This window comes from Arachis hypogaea, chromosome 2, assembly GCF_003086295.3.
Source record: "Arachis hypogaea cultivar Tifrunner chromosome 2, arahy.Tifrunner.gnm2.J5K5, whole genome shotgun sequence".
Classification (NCBI taxonomy): Eukaryota; Viridiplantae; Streptophyta; class Magnoliopsida; order Fabales; family Fabaceae; genus Arachis; species Arachis hypogaea.
Window position 1 is genome coordinate 68096568 of NC_092037.1, and position 16087 is coordinate 68112654.

Below are 16087 nucleotides of genomic sequence, written 5' to 3' on the forward strand. Positions count from 1 at the left end.
TGCATGTCCTATGGCTGATGATATTATCTGTCGGTTATATAGCCAACTCGACATGTCCTAGTAGCTAATTATTGGACAGTCCCTCTGTATGCGCATTCCCAAGCTCAATAATATCCATGGAAAAAAATCCCAAGCTCATCCATGGGGGAGACAAACCCCAAGCTCAAATTCATATATACATGCATGTCCATGGAGAAACTCGAGGAGTTAAAGTGCCCGATCACATCTTACGTACAAAGGGTCAACAATTTGTCTCAATTTTGGAAGTCTCATATCCCATTGAATCTCAAATTTTTCATTCCTCATTATCACACCTCCTATTCCGTTCATCAACAAGTCAAACTTAGAACATAATTCATTCTTTTCTAAATAAATCAAACTTAAAACATATAATCTTTAAAACCAAATCTTTCTAAATAATCACTTCAAACGAAGCTTCCAATTTTTTCAATAAAAGTTTTGACAACATCTCCTCTAAAACTCGGACTCTGCCACCCTTCTCGGGTCCCATCCAAACATTCCACAAATCCTTCTCAGTCATTTCTAAATAGCAAATCATTTTCAATAATCAAACTGTTTTCAATATCAAATCCTTTTCAAATTTGTTTTAAACCAAATTCCAATATCAAATCAGGTTCACTATCAAACCAAATTTCAATATTAAATCTCTTCCAATCCAAACCAATTCCAATATTAAATCCTTTCAAAAATCAAATCATTTTCAAAATTAAACTAAATTCCAATATTAAATCTTTTCAAAAGTCAACTCATTTTTAATAACAAAACATTTCCAAATCTCAAGAAAACTAATTCGCCAACTGCCGATTTAACAAAATCAATAACTCTAAATATTCAACATTTTCAAATAGTCAATAATTTCACCAGACAAACAACTACAATCATCCAGGGCAACTCAATTGAATTCATAAGATTTACAAAATCATAAAAATATACTTTTCGCATTAATATCGACTTGTAACAATTCTTGAAAGTAAAATAAGTTTAAGGAAAGCGTCCCTACCTCAAATAATCGAAACCTATAAACCAACCACGTCAAAGAAACCCTTTTTTTCTCAGCTCGCACACAGCGACAACTGCATCTACAGCTTCGTTTACTTCTGCAACAATAAAAATAACTTTTATTTCAACCATGAAATTACTGGAACTTGACTCTAGAACGTTAACATCGTGAAATTCTCAATAATCTATAGCAGAATAATAGCGGTAAGGATATCAAGGCTAGAATAACTTACTACAGCTAAAGAGAAATAAGACAAGCAAGTGGCAGAAGCTCCGGGGACCTTTACTGATGCAGAGTAACTCGCGATAATCAAAATCCAAGAAAACAGAGGCTTCTGCTGCAGTTTTTGGTAACCACAACCGCGGTAGGGCAGCTTTGAACAGCAGTGGCGGTGAAGCACAAACGGTGGCGACACTCCTCCTCTCCCTTTATCCCGCGTGTCTCTCTCTTTCTTCGCCATCAGCGGCGTCAACAGATTTGGTGGCGACAAGACAGCTCGACGGCGACATCCATGGGAGCTCTGCACAAAGCTGATGACGACGGGAGGCACGAACGACGGTGATCCCTTCGCGAACCCTCTCTCTCTCTGTCGCATCTCTCTTCCCCGATGGTTCTACCTTCGATAGTAATGGCAACTAGCGCAGCGACAGCCCCTCTACCTTTGCGGTTCTTGCTTCCTGACGGCACGGCGATGCGATGGTGGCGGGCTTCCTCTCAGCGACAGCGGCAAGTTCGATGGTGACGCGGCTCCAACAGCAGCGATGGCTGGCTCCTTCCTCTCTTCCCTCTCCTTCTTCTCTATTCCCCTCTCACTTCTCTTTTCTTTCTCCGTTTTGCCCTCTTCTTTCTCCATTTTCTTTCTTTCTTTTTTTCTGAAGGGATGGGGCTGGGTTAGGGGAGTGGCAGTGAGGCGGTGGCTAAGTTAGGTTAGGGTTAGGGTGCGTTTTGAATTTTAGGGTTAGGGATTAATTTGGATTTGATTAATTTTAATGAAATTAGGGTATAGAGTATTAATTTGAAATCCAATTTAATTCTTTAAAATTACTTTAAAAATATTATTTGTTGTATCAAATTACTAATTATTTTTCAATCAAATACTCTAATTGAAAATATGAGATAATATAATTAGTTTCCTTTGTTCATAAAGCTTAAAATATTAAATTACAAAAATATTAATTATTTAAATTAAATCATTTAAAATTCTTATTATTTTACAACTGTTAAGCTTTATAAATTTAAATATAAAAAATTATTCAATTATTATAAAATTAGATAAAATTCTAATTTAAATAATCAAAACCTCATTATTTTCAAATTTTTAAAACTTTAAATTGTAAATAGAAAAATACTCAATATTTATAAAGTTAGACAAAACAATTAATTTATTTCAAATTTAATTTATCAAAACTTTCCTTAATTATCTTTAATAAAATAAATTCTGAAATTTAAGCTGTTAATGAATAAATAATTTGGAATTAGCTCATAATAAAACTTTCTAAAAATTCTAGGCCTTACAACAAGCAATAATTCAAGTTTGGTGTTATGATGCACGAGCATCTTTCTTATCTTTTCTTAGTGAATTGCATGCGGATTTGTTGAATTATTTTAAGATTTAGGTGTTTAAGCCACCATGAATACTACTTTGGGTTATTTTGCAATTTGGTTGATTACAGGTAGCATTCGAGAAAGTTTGGCAGAGTTCAGAGAGAGAAAAAGGCTTCAATATGCTGCCAAGGTGGCGTCAAATACCACCTCACCAGCGTTTGATGCCGGGACACAGAAAGCTCCCATTCTCCTCTCCCATGGTTGCGCCAATGCCATAACCCAGCGTTTGGCACCAGGGACCTCGTTTTGCATGAAAAGTTGCTGCCCAAGTGATGCCAAATGCCACCAACCCAGTGTTTGGTGCCAAAAGCGCGAATCAGAGTGGTCCCCACATGATTCAGCACCAAATCCTTTGCTTTAATTTGATTTTTAAATAAGTTTTGAATTAAGAAAAGATATTTTTAGGTTTTAGAATTTAAATTTTGTATCAATTAGGATTAGATATAAAAGGAGAAGATATTTTAGCCTAGGGCTTCTTCTTCTTCTTCTTCTCTCTTCTCCGCACTTTTACGCTTTTCTCTGCTAGGGTTTTTCCGCACCATGAGCAACTAAACTTTCATTGTTAAGGTTAGGAGCTCTATTATTTTAATGGATTAATATTATTGTCATTCTTCTCTTAATCAATGCATTGGTTTATTTTCAAAGATTGATTTCGTTCTTCATCTTAGGAATTAGAGTATATTGAAAAATAACTCTCTTTCTAATTGAATTCTTGTTGAATCTTGGAAAAGTTAAATCACTTGAATAACATCTTGAAATCAATTCCTCACAATTCTCTAATTACCTAGACTTAACGTGAAACATGACATATAATCATCTTATCTTTGAGTACCTAGGATTATGTGGCTCATAAACTAGTATTGGACTTAAACTTCTAATCTAGATTGAGTGACCAAGGAATTGGCAGTTGGTTTGGTTAGAAGAGATTAAATTACTAAGGAATTAGAGTTTAATCAATTAAGGTTTTCCATGAATTGAACCTTTACATGATTAAAGTGAGTGATAAGAACCATTAATCTAGAAATTTAACATCTCCAAAACCTTAGATGTTTTCTCATACTATTTTCACTAACCGTTCATTACTTGCCTTCTTAAATTCTCTTATTCATTGCTTTATGATACTTGGAACACAAAATACTCAGATTGGCTTATCTGACTATTATAATCATCCAATTATAGTTGCTCAATTCATTAATCCTTGTGGGATCGACACTCACTCACCTGAGTTATTAGTTAGCACGACCCAATGCACTTGCTGGTTAGTTTGTGATATTCGAAATTCACATCATGGTGACACTGAGGGCTGTTCCTAATGAGATGTGGTAATTAGGGATTTTTGTGAAATTAAGATAAAGAGATAGACTATAATCCCTTAGGCGAGTTGCCATGTTATGGTTCGTACGAACTCTAGGCTTGAACCTTGTGGGACTAGAGATTAGGATTGGCTAGCGGGTTCTTTATTGTCCTACTGAGAATCCTGTAAAGGATGATGTTCTCACCCATTGTGAAAATTATTTCTGTTTTTTAAATGCAGGTCACAGCACTCCTCTGTAAGCGGAAGTCTTATCTGGAAGATGACGAAGAAGACTTTTGTTTCTGTTTAAGTTTTAGAATCTCTCCTTCTTTTGAAAAAAATTATATGATGTATTTATTTTAAAGACTTGCCTTTAGAAGTTTATGATGTATGTTTGGAGCGATAGGTTTTATATATATATATATATATATATATATATATATATATATATATATATATATATTATTAAGTATGAACGATTGGCGAATTGTCTTTTATCCGAGATTTAAATTCTCTTACAGACTTTTAGTTTAATATATTTTCTATACATAAGTATTTATATCTCAGCTTTGTGTCATAATATTATAACACCAAACTCTCATTGATTTATGACTCAAGCATAAGATTTTGAGGGGTAAAGTGTTACAACTACAAAAGGTCTAGTGATAATGATTTAATCATTCTACTGTTGTATGTGGATGACATATTAGTGGTTGGCCCCAACAAAAATTAAATCCAAGAATTGAAAGCACAGTTGGTTAGGGAGTTTAATATAAAAGACCTGGGACCAGCAAACAAGACTTTAGGGATACAAATTCACCGAGACAAAAGAAATAGGAAGATTTGGCTATCGCAAAAAAATTATTTAAAGATCTTATAACGCTTCAACATGTAAGAATATAAGTCAATTTCAACCCAACCTCCTATGAATTTTAAATTATCCTCAAGTATGTGCCCTAGAAGTGAAGTAGAAAGGATGAAAATATCTCGAGTACCGTATGCGTCAACGGTAGGAAGCCTTATGTATGCCATGATCTGTACAAGGCCAGATATTACTCAAGCAATTGCGGTGATAAGTCAATTTATAGCATATCCGAATAAAGAGCATTGGAACGCTGTTAAGAGGATCCTAAGATGCATCTAAGGGACCTCGAATGTTGCATTATATTTTGGAGAATCAAAATTCATTGTAAATGAATATGTCAATTTAGACTTTGCAGGTAATCTTGATAAACAAAAATCTATTACAGAATATGTATTTATATTTGCAGGAGAAGCTGTGAGCTAGCTATCTAAATTACAAATATAATTCTATCTACTACAGAAACTGAATATATGGCAGCTACACTAGCATGCAAAGAAGCTATTTAGATCTAAAGGTTGATGGAGAAACTTATGCACAAACAGAAGATTTATATGTATTGTATTGTGACAGTCAAGGTGCCTTGCATATTGCAAGAAATCCTGCCTTTCATTCAAGGACAAAATACACATTGGAATATAATATCACTTTGTTCGAAAAGTAGTAGAGGAAAGGAGTGTGGGTATGCAAAAAATTCATACTAAAAATAACCTAACAGATACCATGACAAAGTTAATTAATATTGATAAGTTTGAATGGTACAGATTTTTCTATGGCCTATTAAATACATGAGCAATATGAAATTGTGAAACTTTTAATATCAAAATTAATTTTAAGTAGGAGATTGTAAAAAATAATAAAATTAATTTTTTTATAAAAATAAAAAAGAAAACAAAAGTCAAACAAAATGAAAGAAGAAAAATTCTCCTATTTATAAGTCATTGAATATTAATGATGGAAAGTAATATCTATTATCCACTTTTTGTTGTTGTATAATTAAAGTGAGAAAAATTTTAATATAAATAGATAATTTCATTAGATAACAAAAACATTGAATAAAAGAGAAGTCATCTAAAAAGAAAAATATAAAAATTTTTTTGAGAAGTTTTTTTATATATTTAGAGGTATATTTTTTTTATAAAAGAAAGTGTTATTATAATCTCTTTGTTATAGAAAAAAATTATTTTATACAAATTTTTATTTTTTTCTAATTTTTTTAGTGTTTAACAGAATTAGTTTTTACTAATACTTAACAGAAATAGTTTTTAACTTGGCAAATTAAAAATTACTATAAAAAGATCCCAAAAAAAATTCTAAAATTGACAACAATAAATAACTAAACTGAAAGCTTACGTTTTTGTGATTGTGACAGAATACCAGTATGACAGTGTAAGTGAATGCGAGGAGTTGCCTTCATATTGTAGGGTATGACTGTAGTCTATACTCTCTATAGACAAGCTTTCCAATCATTAGCCTATTGCACGCGCTAGGCGGTGTGCATTATAAGAATGATTGCGACGATGCCATTTATGAAAAAGCATCCCTACATTATCTATCAATGATGGAAAAGGAAATATATAATAAATATTAATCATATCATATCATATTCAATACATTATTGAGTTCTCACGGACATTGCTATTTCTAATTTCCTATGTACGTAGACAACTCATGTAAGAGAGTTAAAATAGTCAACTACTGAACAACTATCATAAAGGCCCAAAAAGGTCATGCTCTCATTGAACTTAGTTGGTAAAGAAAAAGAGAGTATTACAATCCATATTGAAATAACGGCAAGTGGTGTATATGGTTTGAATTACCTGACTAAATTTTTTTTTCTCAATCCAATGGATATGGTTTTGATATTTTTGGTCTGAGAGGGAGCATTTTAAAAACGGTGGCCTGCTAAGGAAGCTTAGAAGGCGCCTAGAACTACAATACTTTTTTTTTTCTCGCCACAGAGAATTACAAGATATTTTTATGGTCAATATGAAATTATGAATAAGAGAATAACTAGTTCCTTTCGGACAGTATTAAGGTTTGGGCCGCTGTAATGAAATTAACAACCCATGATTCCCAAAACAAACTAAGAAGCTGCCATGACCAAAACCCAAAATTGGTTAAATAGATCACAGCATTCACCCCAAGATGAGGAGATATATTACTATTCCTTAATTGATAATATTATTCTATTATATATTACTCTCAAATTACTATTACCATAAAAATTTTCTCGTATTATTTCATTATTTGCCCTCACTACATAGTAACGATTCACCATTTCTTTAAACAGTTTTTTTTTTTCTTTATATCAGTAGCATATTAAAAAAAAGAAAAAGAAAATTCTATTGAGTTTTTTAGTTTTTTACACTATAATTTGAGATAACTATTCAACTATTTTTGTATATTTTATGGTGATAAATTAAGGAGAAATAAGTAAGTAATTTGGAGAATTCAACTGAGTTCATCATTTTCTTCATTCACAATCGTCCAATCATATTGTCTCACTTACTCACTCTCTCCACTGAAACTTTAAACCGTAAAAATTCGTAAGCTTCCAGCTCCTCCTGTTGATGAAGAAAAATCAACGATTCAAATGGAGTGGTTCAGACGCAACCTTTCTCGGAGCTCAACTAACAATAGCGCAGTCTCAAATCCCAGTTCACAATCCAACTCCAAAGAATCTCAACAAGAATCAGAAGAACAAATTTATGGAATCACTCAAGATTTGATAAACCACCTCAAGTCCTTCACCATTGACACCTTTAAGAATTTCCCTCTCCAAGGTTAGACCCTTTTTTCCTATTTATTTACTTCCTTTTTTCCCTGTTTGATTCCGATATTGAAGAAATGGAGGAGGAAAAAAAAATGAGGGTTTAATAATTGAACATTCACTTCGATGAAGGTTATCAATCTTCATAGTTTTGGAACCCCAGGCTACATAAATTTCCTTAATTTTAGCGTTCAAGTGAAATGAAATGAGAGGTTATGGTGCTTATGACAAAAAAAAAAAAAAATCTTGTTACTGTGTTTGTAGTGTTGTGTTGGGTTATTTCTTTCACTTTCTTCTATTGATTGTCATTTTATTTGTTTGTTTGGGTGTAGATGAAGATGATTCCGCCAATGGCGAAGAGCCTCGATCGACTTCAACCAAAGTTAGAAAGGATCTATCTCAGTGGCAGGAAAGACATGCAGTTTTGATACTCTCAAGAGTCAAGGTTAGTTTTTTCCACTTCATCCTTGGAATTTCAAGATTTTCTTCCCATTGTTCTTGTGAACTGTGATGATGAACTATTTTGAATCCTAAAACTTTAAACTAGCAGTCCTTTTCGCCTGTACAGCTTATAGAAGTAGAGGACTTTGGTATCTGATAACTGATTTATTATATCTCCTTACAATTGCTTGAGCTTTCTTGTTCATTTTTGAAGCACTTTATATCAAGAGAAAGCAAATTATTTTGGCAATGTTTTAGTACCTAACTCTAACTTGTGGCATTTTCTGGCCTTAACTCTGCGTTTGTTTCCTAGGCTGGGACTAAGACTGAGGGACTAGGACTGAGTATTGTCTATTGTGTTTGGTGACTAGAGACTGAAACTAAAATTTCAATTCCGAGACACAAAATTTCAGTCCTTCAGTAGAAAGTGGGGACAGAGAAACTGAAATTTCTAGGGTTGGAGATTGAAATATTAATAACATTTTTTTTTGAAGATATTTTCATTTAACTTTTCGAATTTCAAATCTACCCCTTAGTCTCTATATTTATCTTAAACCAAACATGATATTAAGACATAACTCAGTCTTGTATATTTTATACCAAATACAATACAGAGGCTTAATTTAGTCTCTGTCTCTCAGCTCTATCTCCCTTTAAATGCAGCCTAAATGTTTGTCCAAATGACTGATTGGGTAAGTTTTGAATGCTTTGTTACCTTTTGACCTAGTGTGGTCATGAGCTCAAATCCTCAAAATAGTCTATCTAGTTGTGGGAGTATGATTGGGTACATCTCCTTCCTATATGTATCTCTCTAGGTGTGGGAGTCTCATGCACACACTAGACTAATTTGTGAAATGAACTGTTTTCTTGATTTTTGCTATATTTAGGTTTTAGATTCTGACTTGATACCCATCTCAATTGTCCGTGAATGAATGAAGTATTTTCTGTTTTTACGAGTTTGGATGAGAATTAGGATATTAAGGGCTTTGTGAAGGTGAGCTATGCTAGCACAAGCATCAGGCATTTGGTTGGAGTGTATCACTAGAAACTTTAGCTATAGATTTTTCCTTGTTAAAGTTTTGGGAAAAATTTGGTGTGACGTTGTTAGATATTTGAACGGATTGCATAGTTATTATGAGCGAGCAACTACCATGTGCTTTCCCCAATTTGGGCTTGTTCTAGGAAAATGTAATATCCTCTTTAAGTGATATTTGCTAACCTGATTTTACTCTAGAGTCTAGATGCATTAACCTTTTCTAATAGAATAAATGCTTAGACAAATACTCCTCTCTGAAGTGATTGATGAATGAACTGGCACTGTACACACACTTTTACTCTGTAATTTATGCCTATTTCAAAGTGCACATCCAGCAAAATTACATCAAATCCCATTTGGCTCCTTTTAGATCATATCTCTTTATACTTCATAGCAGAGCACAGCTATTTAGTTCATGTGGCAGTTAGGTCCTGGGAAGCCTGCTGTTTGGGGTATTTGTTCTACTATTGCAGAAGTTACAACAGTGCTCAAATGTTTCTCAAACCCCTCCCACCGGTTCCCAGGACCTAAATAAGAATGACTTTCTGGGCTGTCTCTGGCAGTTAAATTTGTCCCTTTCTTTTTTCTTTAGAATTTGGTTCATTTTTCCAATTGTCCTCTTTTTTGACCCCTTTGTGTCCCCCAATCGAAAGTTGGCACAAGTAAAAGAATAGGCATTTTTTGAGTTTTGACAAATCTAGTTTGAGATTGCAAGGGCAAATAAGAACTTTTTCACCATTCTGTACAAATGTTTAGTCATCTATGATTTGATTACTGAGTTCATACTGGTTTTCTGAATCGACAGCAATGATTGATATTCAATTTTATATTAATAATTTTTATCTGTGCTGTGACGGCTTTAACATAAGTTTGAATCATTATTGTCATAAGCTGTATGCGCTGCATAGAGTTATCAGAGAACTTTATCTGATAAACTATTTTTCTCCCGATATATTTATCCAAATTTATGAACACTTGGTGGTTAGGCTAAATTCACAACTAATGGTTGCATTCGTCTGTTAGGCCAGTGTGGGTATGCATGTTACTTATATTATTAACAGCTTCACAATTTGACTTCATTCTAAAAGCTATGAATAACTATATAATCTTATAGTAGGGTGGAAAAAAGCAAAAAAAAAAAAAAATAATGCAAATGAAGCAATTATTAGTAACATCTTAAATAATTCTAGTTTGATATATTTCAGGAAATTTCTCAACTAAGATATTCACTGTGTCCCCGCCATTTGAAAGAAGAGCAATTTTGGAAAATATACTTTAAGCTTGCCAGGAGTTATGTTGTCGAGTAAGTTATGCACGTTCTTGTTAATTTCATGACACATTTACAAGTTATGAAAACTGAAGTTCCTTTGAATTTCTTGCCAAAATTTTTCTCTTGTGCATAAAGCATACGCTTTCGAAATTTTCATTCTTTTTCCACAAATCATATTTTGTGCATGCATACAATCACAATGCTTACACATATACATATAGCCTATAGGAGAGAAGTTACTAAGACATACTGTAACAAACTATCACCCCTTCCCCATTTCATTGCTAATCAGATATGAGCTGCGTGCCATTCAACGGGAAAAGCTGAAAAAGATGGCAATGGAGGATGAGAAATCTTCAGACAACAGTCCATACGAGGTTGAAATGTCTGAAACAAAGCCTGGGAACTTTCTAGAGCCTCAACCACCATCATAGTTTGAAAGCACATCTATTGTTTAGTAGTTAAAAAAGGTTAGGTATTAACTTTTTTTTGGTGATAAACGGACTAATATATTTCAAGTCTTGAAAAGCTATTCAATGGTATTATCATATTGGTTTTAAGTTGATTTCTAGTATTTTCTGTCAATTTTACTTGCTGACCAAGATCTTTGATTCTTGAGGTAATTTGCAGATGGTGAAATAGTGCTGAATCCTTGAAAAATTCTGAAGATAGATTTGGGAAGGAGGTATGCTACTTCTGTAAATGAAATGTTTAGGTTCCATGAAAAAAATCAAAACCACAGATCCACAAGTAACAGCTGAACCACTGTGGCAGATGACTTGCCGTGCCTTGATTTTTATCAAACATGCTTCTTTTATGTGATTAACACCAATGAATGAAGGATGAAATTTATCTTTGTTTGGTTTCTAGTATTTGTCTTCCCTCTTTATATCTTTTGGTAGAACAAGAAATAGTGGACTAACATACAAACTCTATTTGGACTTGTGGATTTAACTAGGATGGGGGCATGGGGCATCAATACTAGATAGATAGTTACCGACTAAGTCTTAGATGCATGCTGCACTAAGATCATCTTTTTATTTTTTTGTTGCCCTCGGTATCCCCTAATCCGGTAGGCCAATGAGTTGTTGTATACATAAGGTGATATTCGAACCCCCGATATTTATTTAAGAAGACGAAGGAACTAACCACTCGACCAACCCAAGTGGGTTGCTGTCCTAAGATAATTTAGCAGCATAGATTTAATGGAAATAATTTATGTAAAATCATGCTAAAATTGGTACCATTGGATTATTTTGGCGCATATGCACCAATTTACATTATCGCATTGTCCATTCCAGATTTACCTTTTTATTTCCCCCAAAGTTTACTTGGTAGGTTGTTCAATTTTATTTTTAATTTGTTTGCATGAAATTGTTTCCGATAATATAATGACACAGCATATTTCAAGTTTTGACATTGGCTTTCCATATCGTCAATATGAATAATATTTGGCCAGTCTTGTAGTGTCTAACCCTACCACAGATTTCAAGTGTTGTAGTTTTAAAAGCATTCCTCTTTCTAGTATGAGGTTCTTTGCATTTTGGAATAGTCAGGCTTTTGCCAGATAGATAGAGCAATACTCTTGGAAAAAGGAGGAGAAACTTTTGCGGAGCCATTTCACCAAAGGAAAATTAACTAAGCCATTTAACTAACGAAATGTTTGGAATATGATGGTCATTTGAAATGCACATAAATATTACGTTTCTCAAGACATTTTGCCTCAATTTGAACTCGATGATAATTAAGTCATAAAAATGATTGGTTTAGATTAGTTTGTGGTTCCATGGCCGTTATTTACCAACATTTTGCCTTCCATCATATTAGCAAAACAAAAAGACACATTTCATATGGACAAAATTATTAAAGCCAAATAAATTTCAATATTCAAATATACCGATTACTTCCATGGTAAATTGGTAACTAAGCTTTGCATTTTTTTTATTTAAAGAAAAGAAAAAAGAAATAAAAAAGATTTAGTCTTCGATGCATTTATCGCCATTAGATTCCAAGTACTTTGATAATCTTGTATAGGTTCTGAGTTCACAATTTTCAAGCCACTCTTCTTTGAGGTAACTAGAATAGAGCTAAATTTTGAGACTGTGACAAAGGATAAGTACTCTACATTAATTCTCCACATGATGGTCCATAGCAACCAAGTTACAGACATAATGAAATTACATAAAAGCTAACCTAGCAACTACCAACTAGATATACCCCACTTCCCCCAAATACAAAAACACTAGACACGTTACTAACCCTTTTTTCTTGTTGTAAAAGAGCATCAAGTAAATCCTAATTGGTTAGTTAAAAGCTACTAGCTAGTTGTTAAATTACAAGTCATAATAAGTTCTTGAAATCAATTGAAGTTGAAGGCCACAGAACCTCATATGACTATGAAAGCTTGAGGCTAGTGATGTACTTGGACCCATTCATACCGTCCTGAGAGAGGTACATCATTGACAATGTCATAATTGTACCTGCAAAAATCAAAATTGGAAACATAAGATTACACATTTATGAAAGTATAATTACAATTATTTATTATGCAAGAAATAAATAAATTAAATTAAAATAAGAGAGCCGTGAGCATATATATACTTGTCCATAAATATTTTTTGTTGCTGCTTCTCTGCACAAGCAAAGAACTCCTCCATCTCATAAGTAGTTGGAATATTTCTTTGAATGTGTTCAAGGATCATTGGGCTTGTGAAAGTTGATGATGTCCTTTGCCTTGTGGTTGAACCAGGTGTCTCAATGGCATTTGAATCCCTTATTAAACTGCATGGTGTGCTTTCCCTTGTGCTCCTGAATCATCCAAACAAAAACACTAATCAAAATATCGTTGGCAGGAAAAAAATAATAATAATAACCACCATCATGCACAAATACAAGCAGCATTGGCTAAAAACATAAAAAATCATTAAAAGTTTCTGCAGTACCAGCTGCATGCATGCTAACTGCTGACAGCATAACATGTTATTTTGTAGTGGAAAAAAAAAATACAGAACACAACAAGGGCAAAAACAAATTTTCCACAATCTCCCCTGTTCAGATGCATTGCATAGAATTAGAGACAAGTTGATAATTCGAAAAGATCTGGCATTTTTACAGGACAACCTCTGACCCAGTGGGCTCAAGCACTTAAAATTAAGAATCTTTTCTCCACACACTGCAAAACCCAAATACAGGGGTTCCATAAACACTTATTCAGACTGCAGCAAAGGGCCATTAACATTTTACAATTTAAGATGACAGTGACACAAGGCATAAGAGTTATTGCTGCTAGTACTACACACTATTGATAAAGTCAAATTTTGGGTTTTCAACAATGGCAATTATGGAGCACTAAACTCCATGAGGCATCTTTGCAGATCAGAGGACAATCAAAGTGGGAAGAGAAACAAGAACAAAGAAATACATGATGGATTCACAGGCTCATTGCAGTAAACATTTTCAAATTTCATGAATACTATCTTGAAGAATTTATTTTATAGTGAAAATCTAAAAATAAGAAAAGGACTCAAAATAATAACCGAGTCTTGAATCTAGAATCAAAATTAGCTAACAGATAATTTTAATCATTAGTTACAGTTTTCAACTTGAGCGGTTTCCATTTGCGGAGGAATTAAATTAAACGACTTATAAAATGATAATAAAAAAATGATTGAAACAGCATCAACACTGTAACAAAGGCGAAAATGAATAAATATATAATAGCACATCAACAACACTAGCTTCATTATTGGTTTGTTCGTTTGAGCATATTATTTAATTTAAGTAAAACAACAGCAACAACAAATTGGGTTTAAGAACAATAAACCATATTTTGAGAGATTATGCGCTATTCCAATTTTTTTAACGGTTCGCAAATATCAAAACACCGAAACAACAAAACTTAAAATTTTTATATATATTTATTTATAAACAAAAGAAGAAAAAACCATTCGAAAAGTGCGGTAGACAAAACTGTAGAACCCATAAAAAGTCACCCAATTTACATATATACTAGCAACCTAAAAGACCTTCCACGTTCTTCAGTACTCAGTTCTGAAAGAGTATAAAAATCATAGTCACCACAAATTAAAAAAAAAAAAAAGACCTCAATGAAAGAGACTACTCATGGTAGTTAGATTTCTTTAATTATTTTGCGAGTTGTGACTTCTTCAACAAAATAAACAAAACTAATTTCTAAAAAAATGCAAATTGGCAGCGGCAAGTAATAACACCGAAATTCTTTCCCTTCCTTAATAATACACTTTGAACCGGAAAAAAAAAAGAAATTACAAAAAAAATTCCAAAAACAAACACAAAACATACATGCAAATACACAGGAAATTAAAACTTCAAAAGAAAAAAATAAAAATAATGTCTTCTTTTCCTTCCAACCCTCGTTAATTTGAATTCCAAGTAAAATGTGCTAAATTTTCAGCATATACACAAATAAAACTAAAAAATCAAAGAAATAAGAATAAAAAAACAGAAAAATTAAAACAAAATAGAATAAAAACAAACAACTTCCATGAGAGAATGAAAAGATTAATTTCTTTTTTATATATGTACCTATCTCTTGCTTCAGCTTCCAAAGTGTTTTCCCCAAACGAAAACTCAGCGTTCTCCTCAGCGTCAATGGAAATCCTCTTCTGCTCGGTCAGCATCCGAGAGGTGACTCCCGCCGCGCCGCCGCAAAAGCCGGACTGCTTGGCCGGCGGCTGGTTCTTAGGGCGGACAAGAACCTTCTGGAGACGGCGGCTTCGTAACTGAATGTAGTCGAACGACGGAGCAGCTGCGGAAGACGGCGGCGGAGAAGGAGGAGATTTCTGAAGCGCGAGGGTTTTGGCTCGTGTGCGAACTCCCATTGGAGAAGGAGCAGAAGAAGATGATGACACCTCCATGACTGCAACTTCGCCTCCCATCTTCGATTTCTTCATGTACTTCCCCATTTGGTTCAGGTTTTGTTCGGGTATGAAAATTTGGGGATTTTGAAGAATTTGGTACCAAAATTAAAAAATGTCGAGTTTTGTGAGAGAGATAGAGAGAGAGATTGTACACCTGAGAAAAGTGGGGGGAAAGATTGGAGTTTTTAGGGTTTGGAGAGAGAGAGAGAGAGAGAGAGAGAGAGAGAGAGAGAGAAGGGGGGGGTTTGGTAGTGTGGGCACTGCACTGGTCAGTGCTCTCTCTTCGTTTTATATATAAATACGAAAAATAAAAAGATTTTTTTTAGTGGTTTTTTTTTTTGTTTCTTTTGCTTTTAAATGACAATGATGTGACTTTTTTTTTACCTTTGATTTTTCCATTTTTATTCTTTGGTTTTTGGTTTTAAAAAGGAATACGAGGGGAAGCTTTCGTTCTAGCCATTCAGATTTTAATAATTGGATGTTAAAAAAGAAAACTCTCTTTTACTTATTTAAATTAGCCACATGATTAGTTCATAAATAAATAAACAAGATATAATATAAAATAAAATGTAAGTAGAAGACTCTAGTTTTGATATTCATTAATATAATTATCTCACTATAATAATAGAAATAATTTATATATTCACTATTATTATATATCAACGTATGAAAAAGAGAAGACAATACAGAGAAAGGGGAAAGATTGTTATTAATGTTGTATTATTAACGGAGGCTTAACCTCCTATTTATACACATAAGGGGATTTCATTTTCAACTTTTAATTAATATGAATTCATCTTTGGAAATATGATTCCTTCAATTAACCGTCCAAGTCATAAATGGACATTCACACATTTGTTCTTATCACAACACTCCCCTTTGGATGA

General features: G+C 33.4%; 2 protein-coding genes across 2 annotated transcripts; one reads left to right on the top strand and one right to left on the bottom strand.

Annotated features, from left to right (window-relative positions):
• Positions 1-6932: 6932 nt before the first annotated feature.
• LOC112747237 (uncharacterized) lies at positions 6933-11171 on the top strand. The gene is made up of 5 exons (XM_025795204.3): positions 6933-7568; positions 7888-8000; positions 10238-10335; positions 10595-10772; positions 10933-11171. Exons 1-4 carry the CDS (start codon positions 7379-7381, stop codon positions 10734-10736), a joined length of 543 nt encoding a protein of 180 aa, XP_025650989.1. The 5' UTR covers positions 6933-7378; the 3' UTR covers positions 10737-10772; positions 10933-11171.
• A 1223-nt stretch (positions 11172-12394) lies between these two features.
• On the bottom strand, positions 12395-15517 carry LOC112747228 (cyclin-dependent kinase inhibitor 3). Its single transcript, XM_025795197.2, has 3 exons — positions 14866-15517; positions 12904-13110; positions 12395-12782 (listed from the first exon to the last, which is right to left on the bottom strand). The coding sequence occupies exons 1-3, from the start codon at positions 15243-15245 to the stop codon at positions 12713-12715; spliced, it is 657 nt and encodes a 218-aa protein (XP_025650982.1). The 5' UTR covers positions 15246-15517; the 3' UTR covers positions 12395-12712.
• Between the last annotated feature and the right edge of the window lie 570 nt (positions 15518-16087).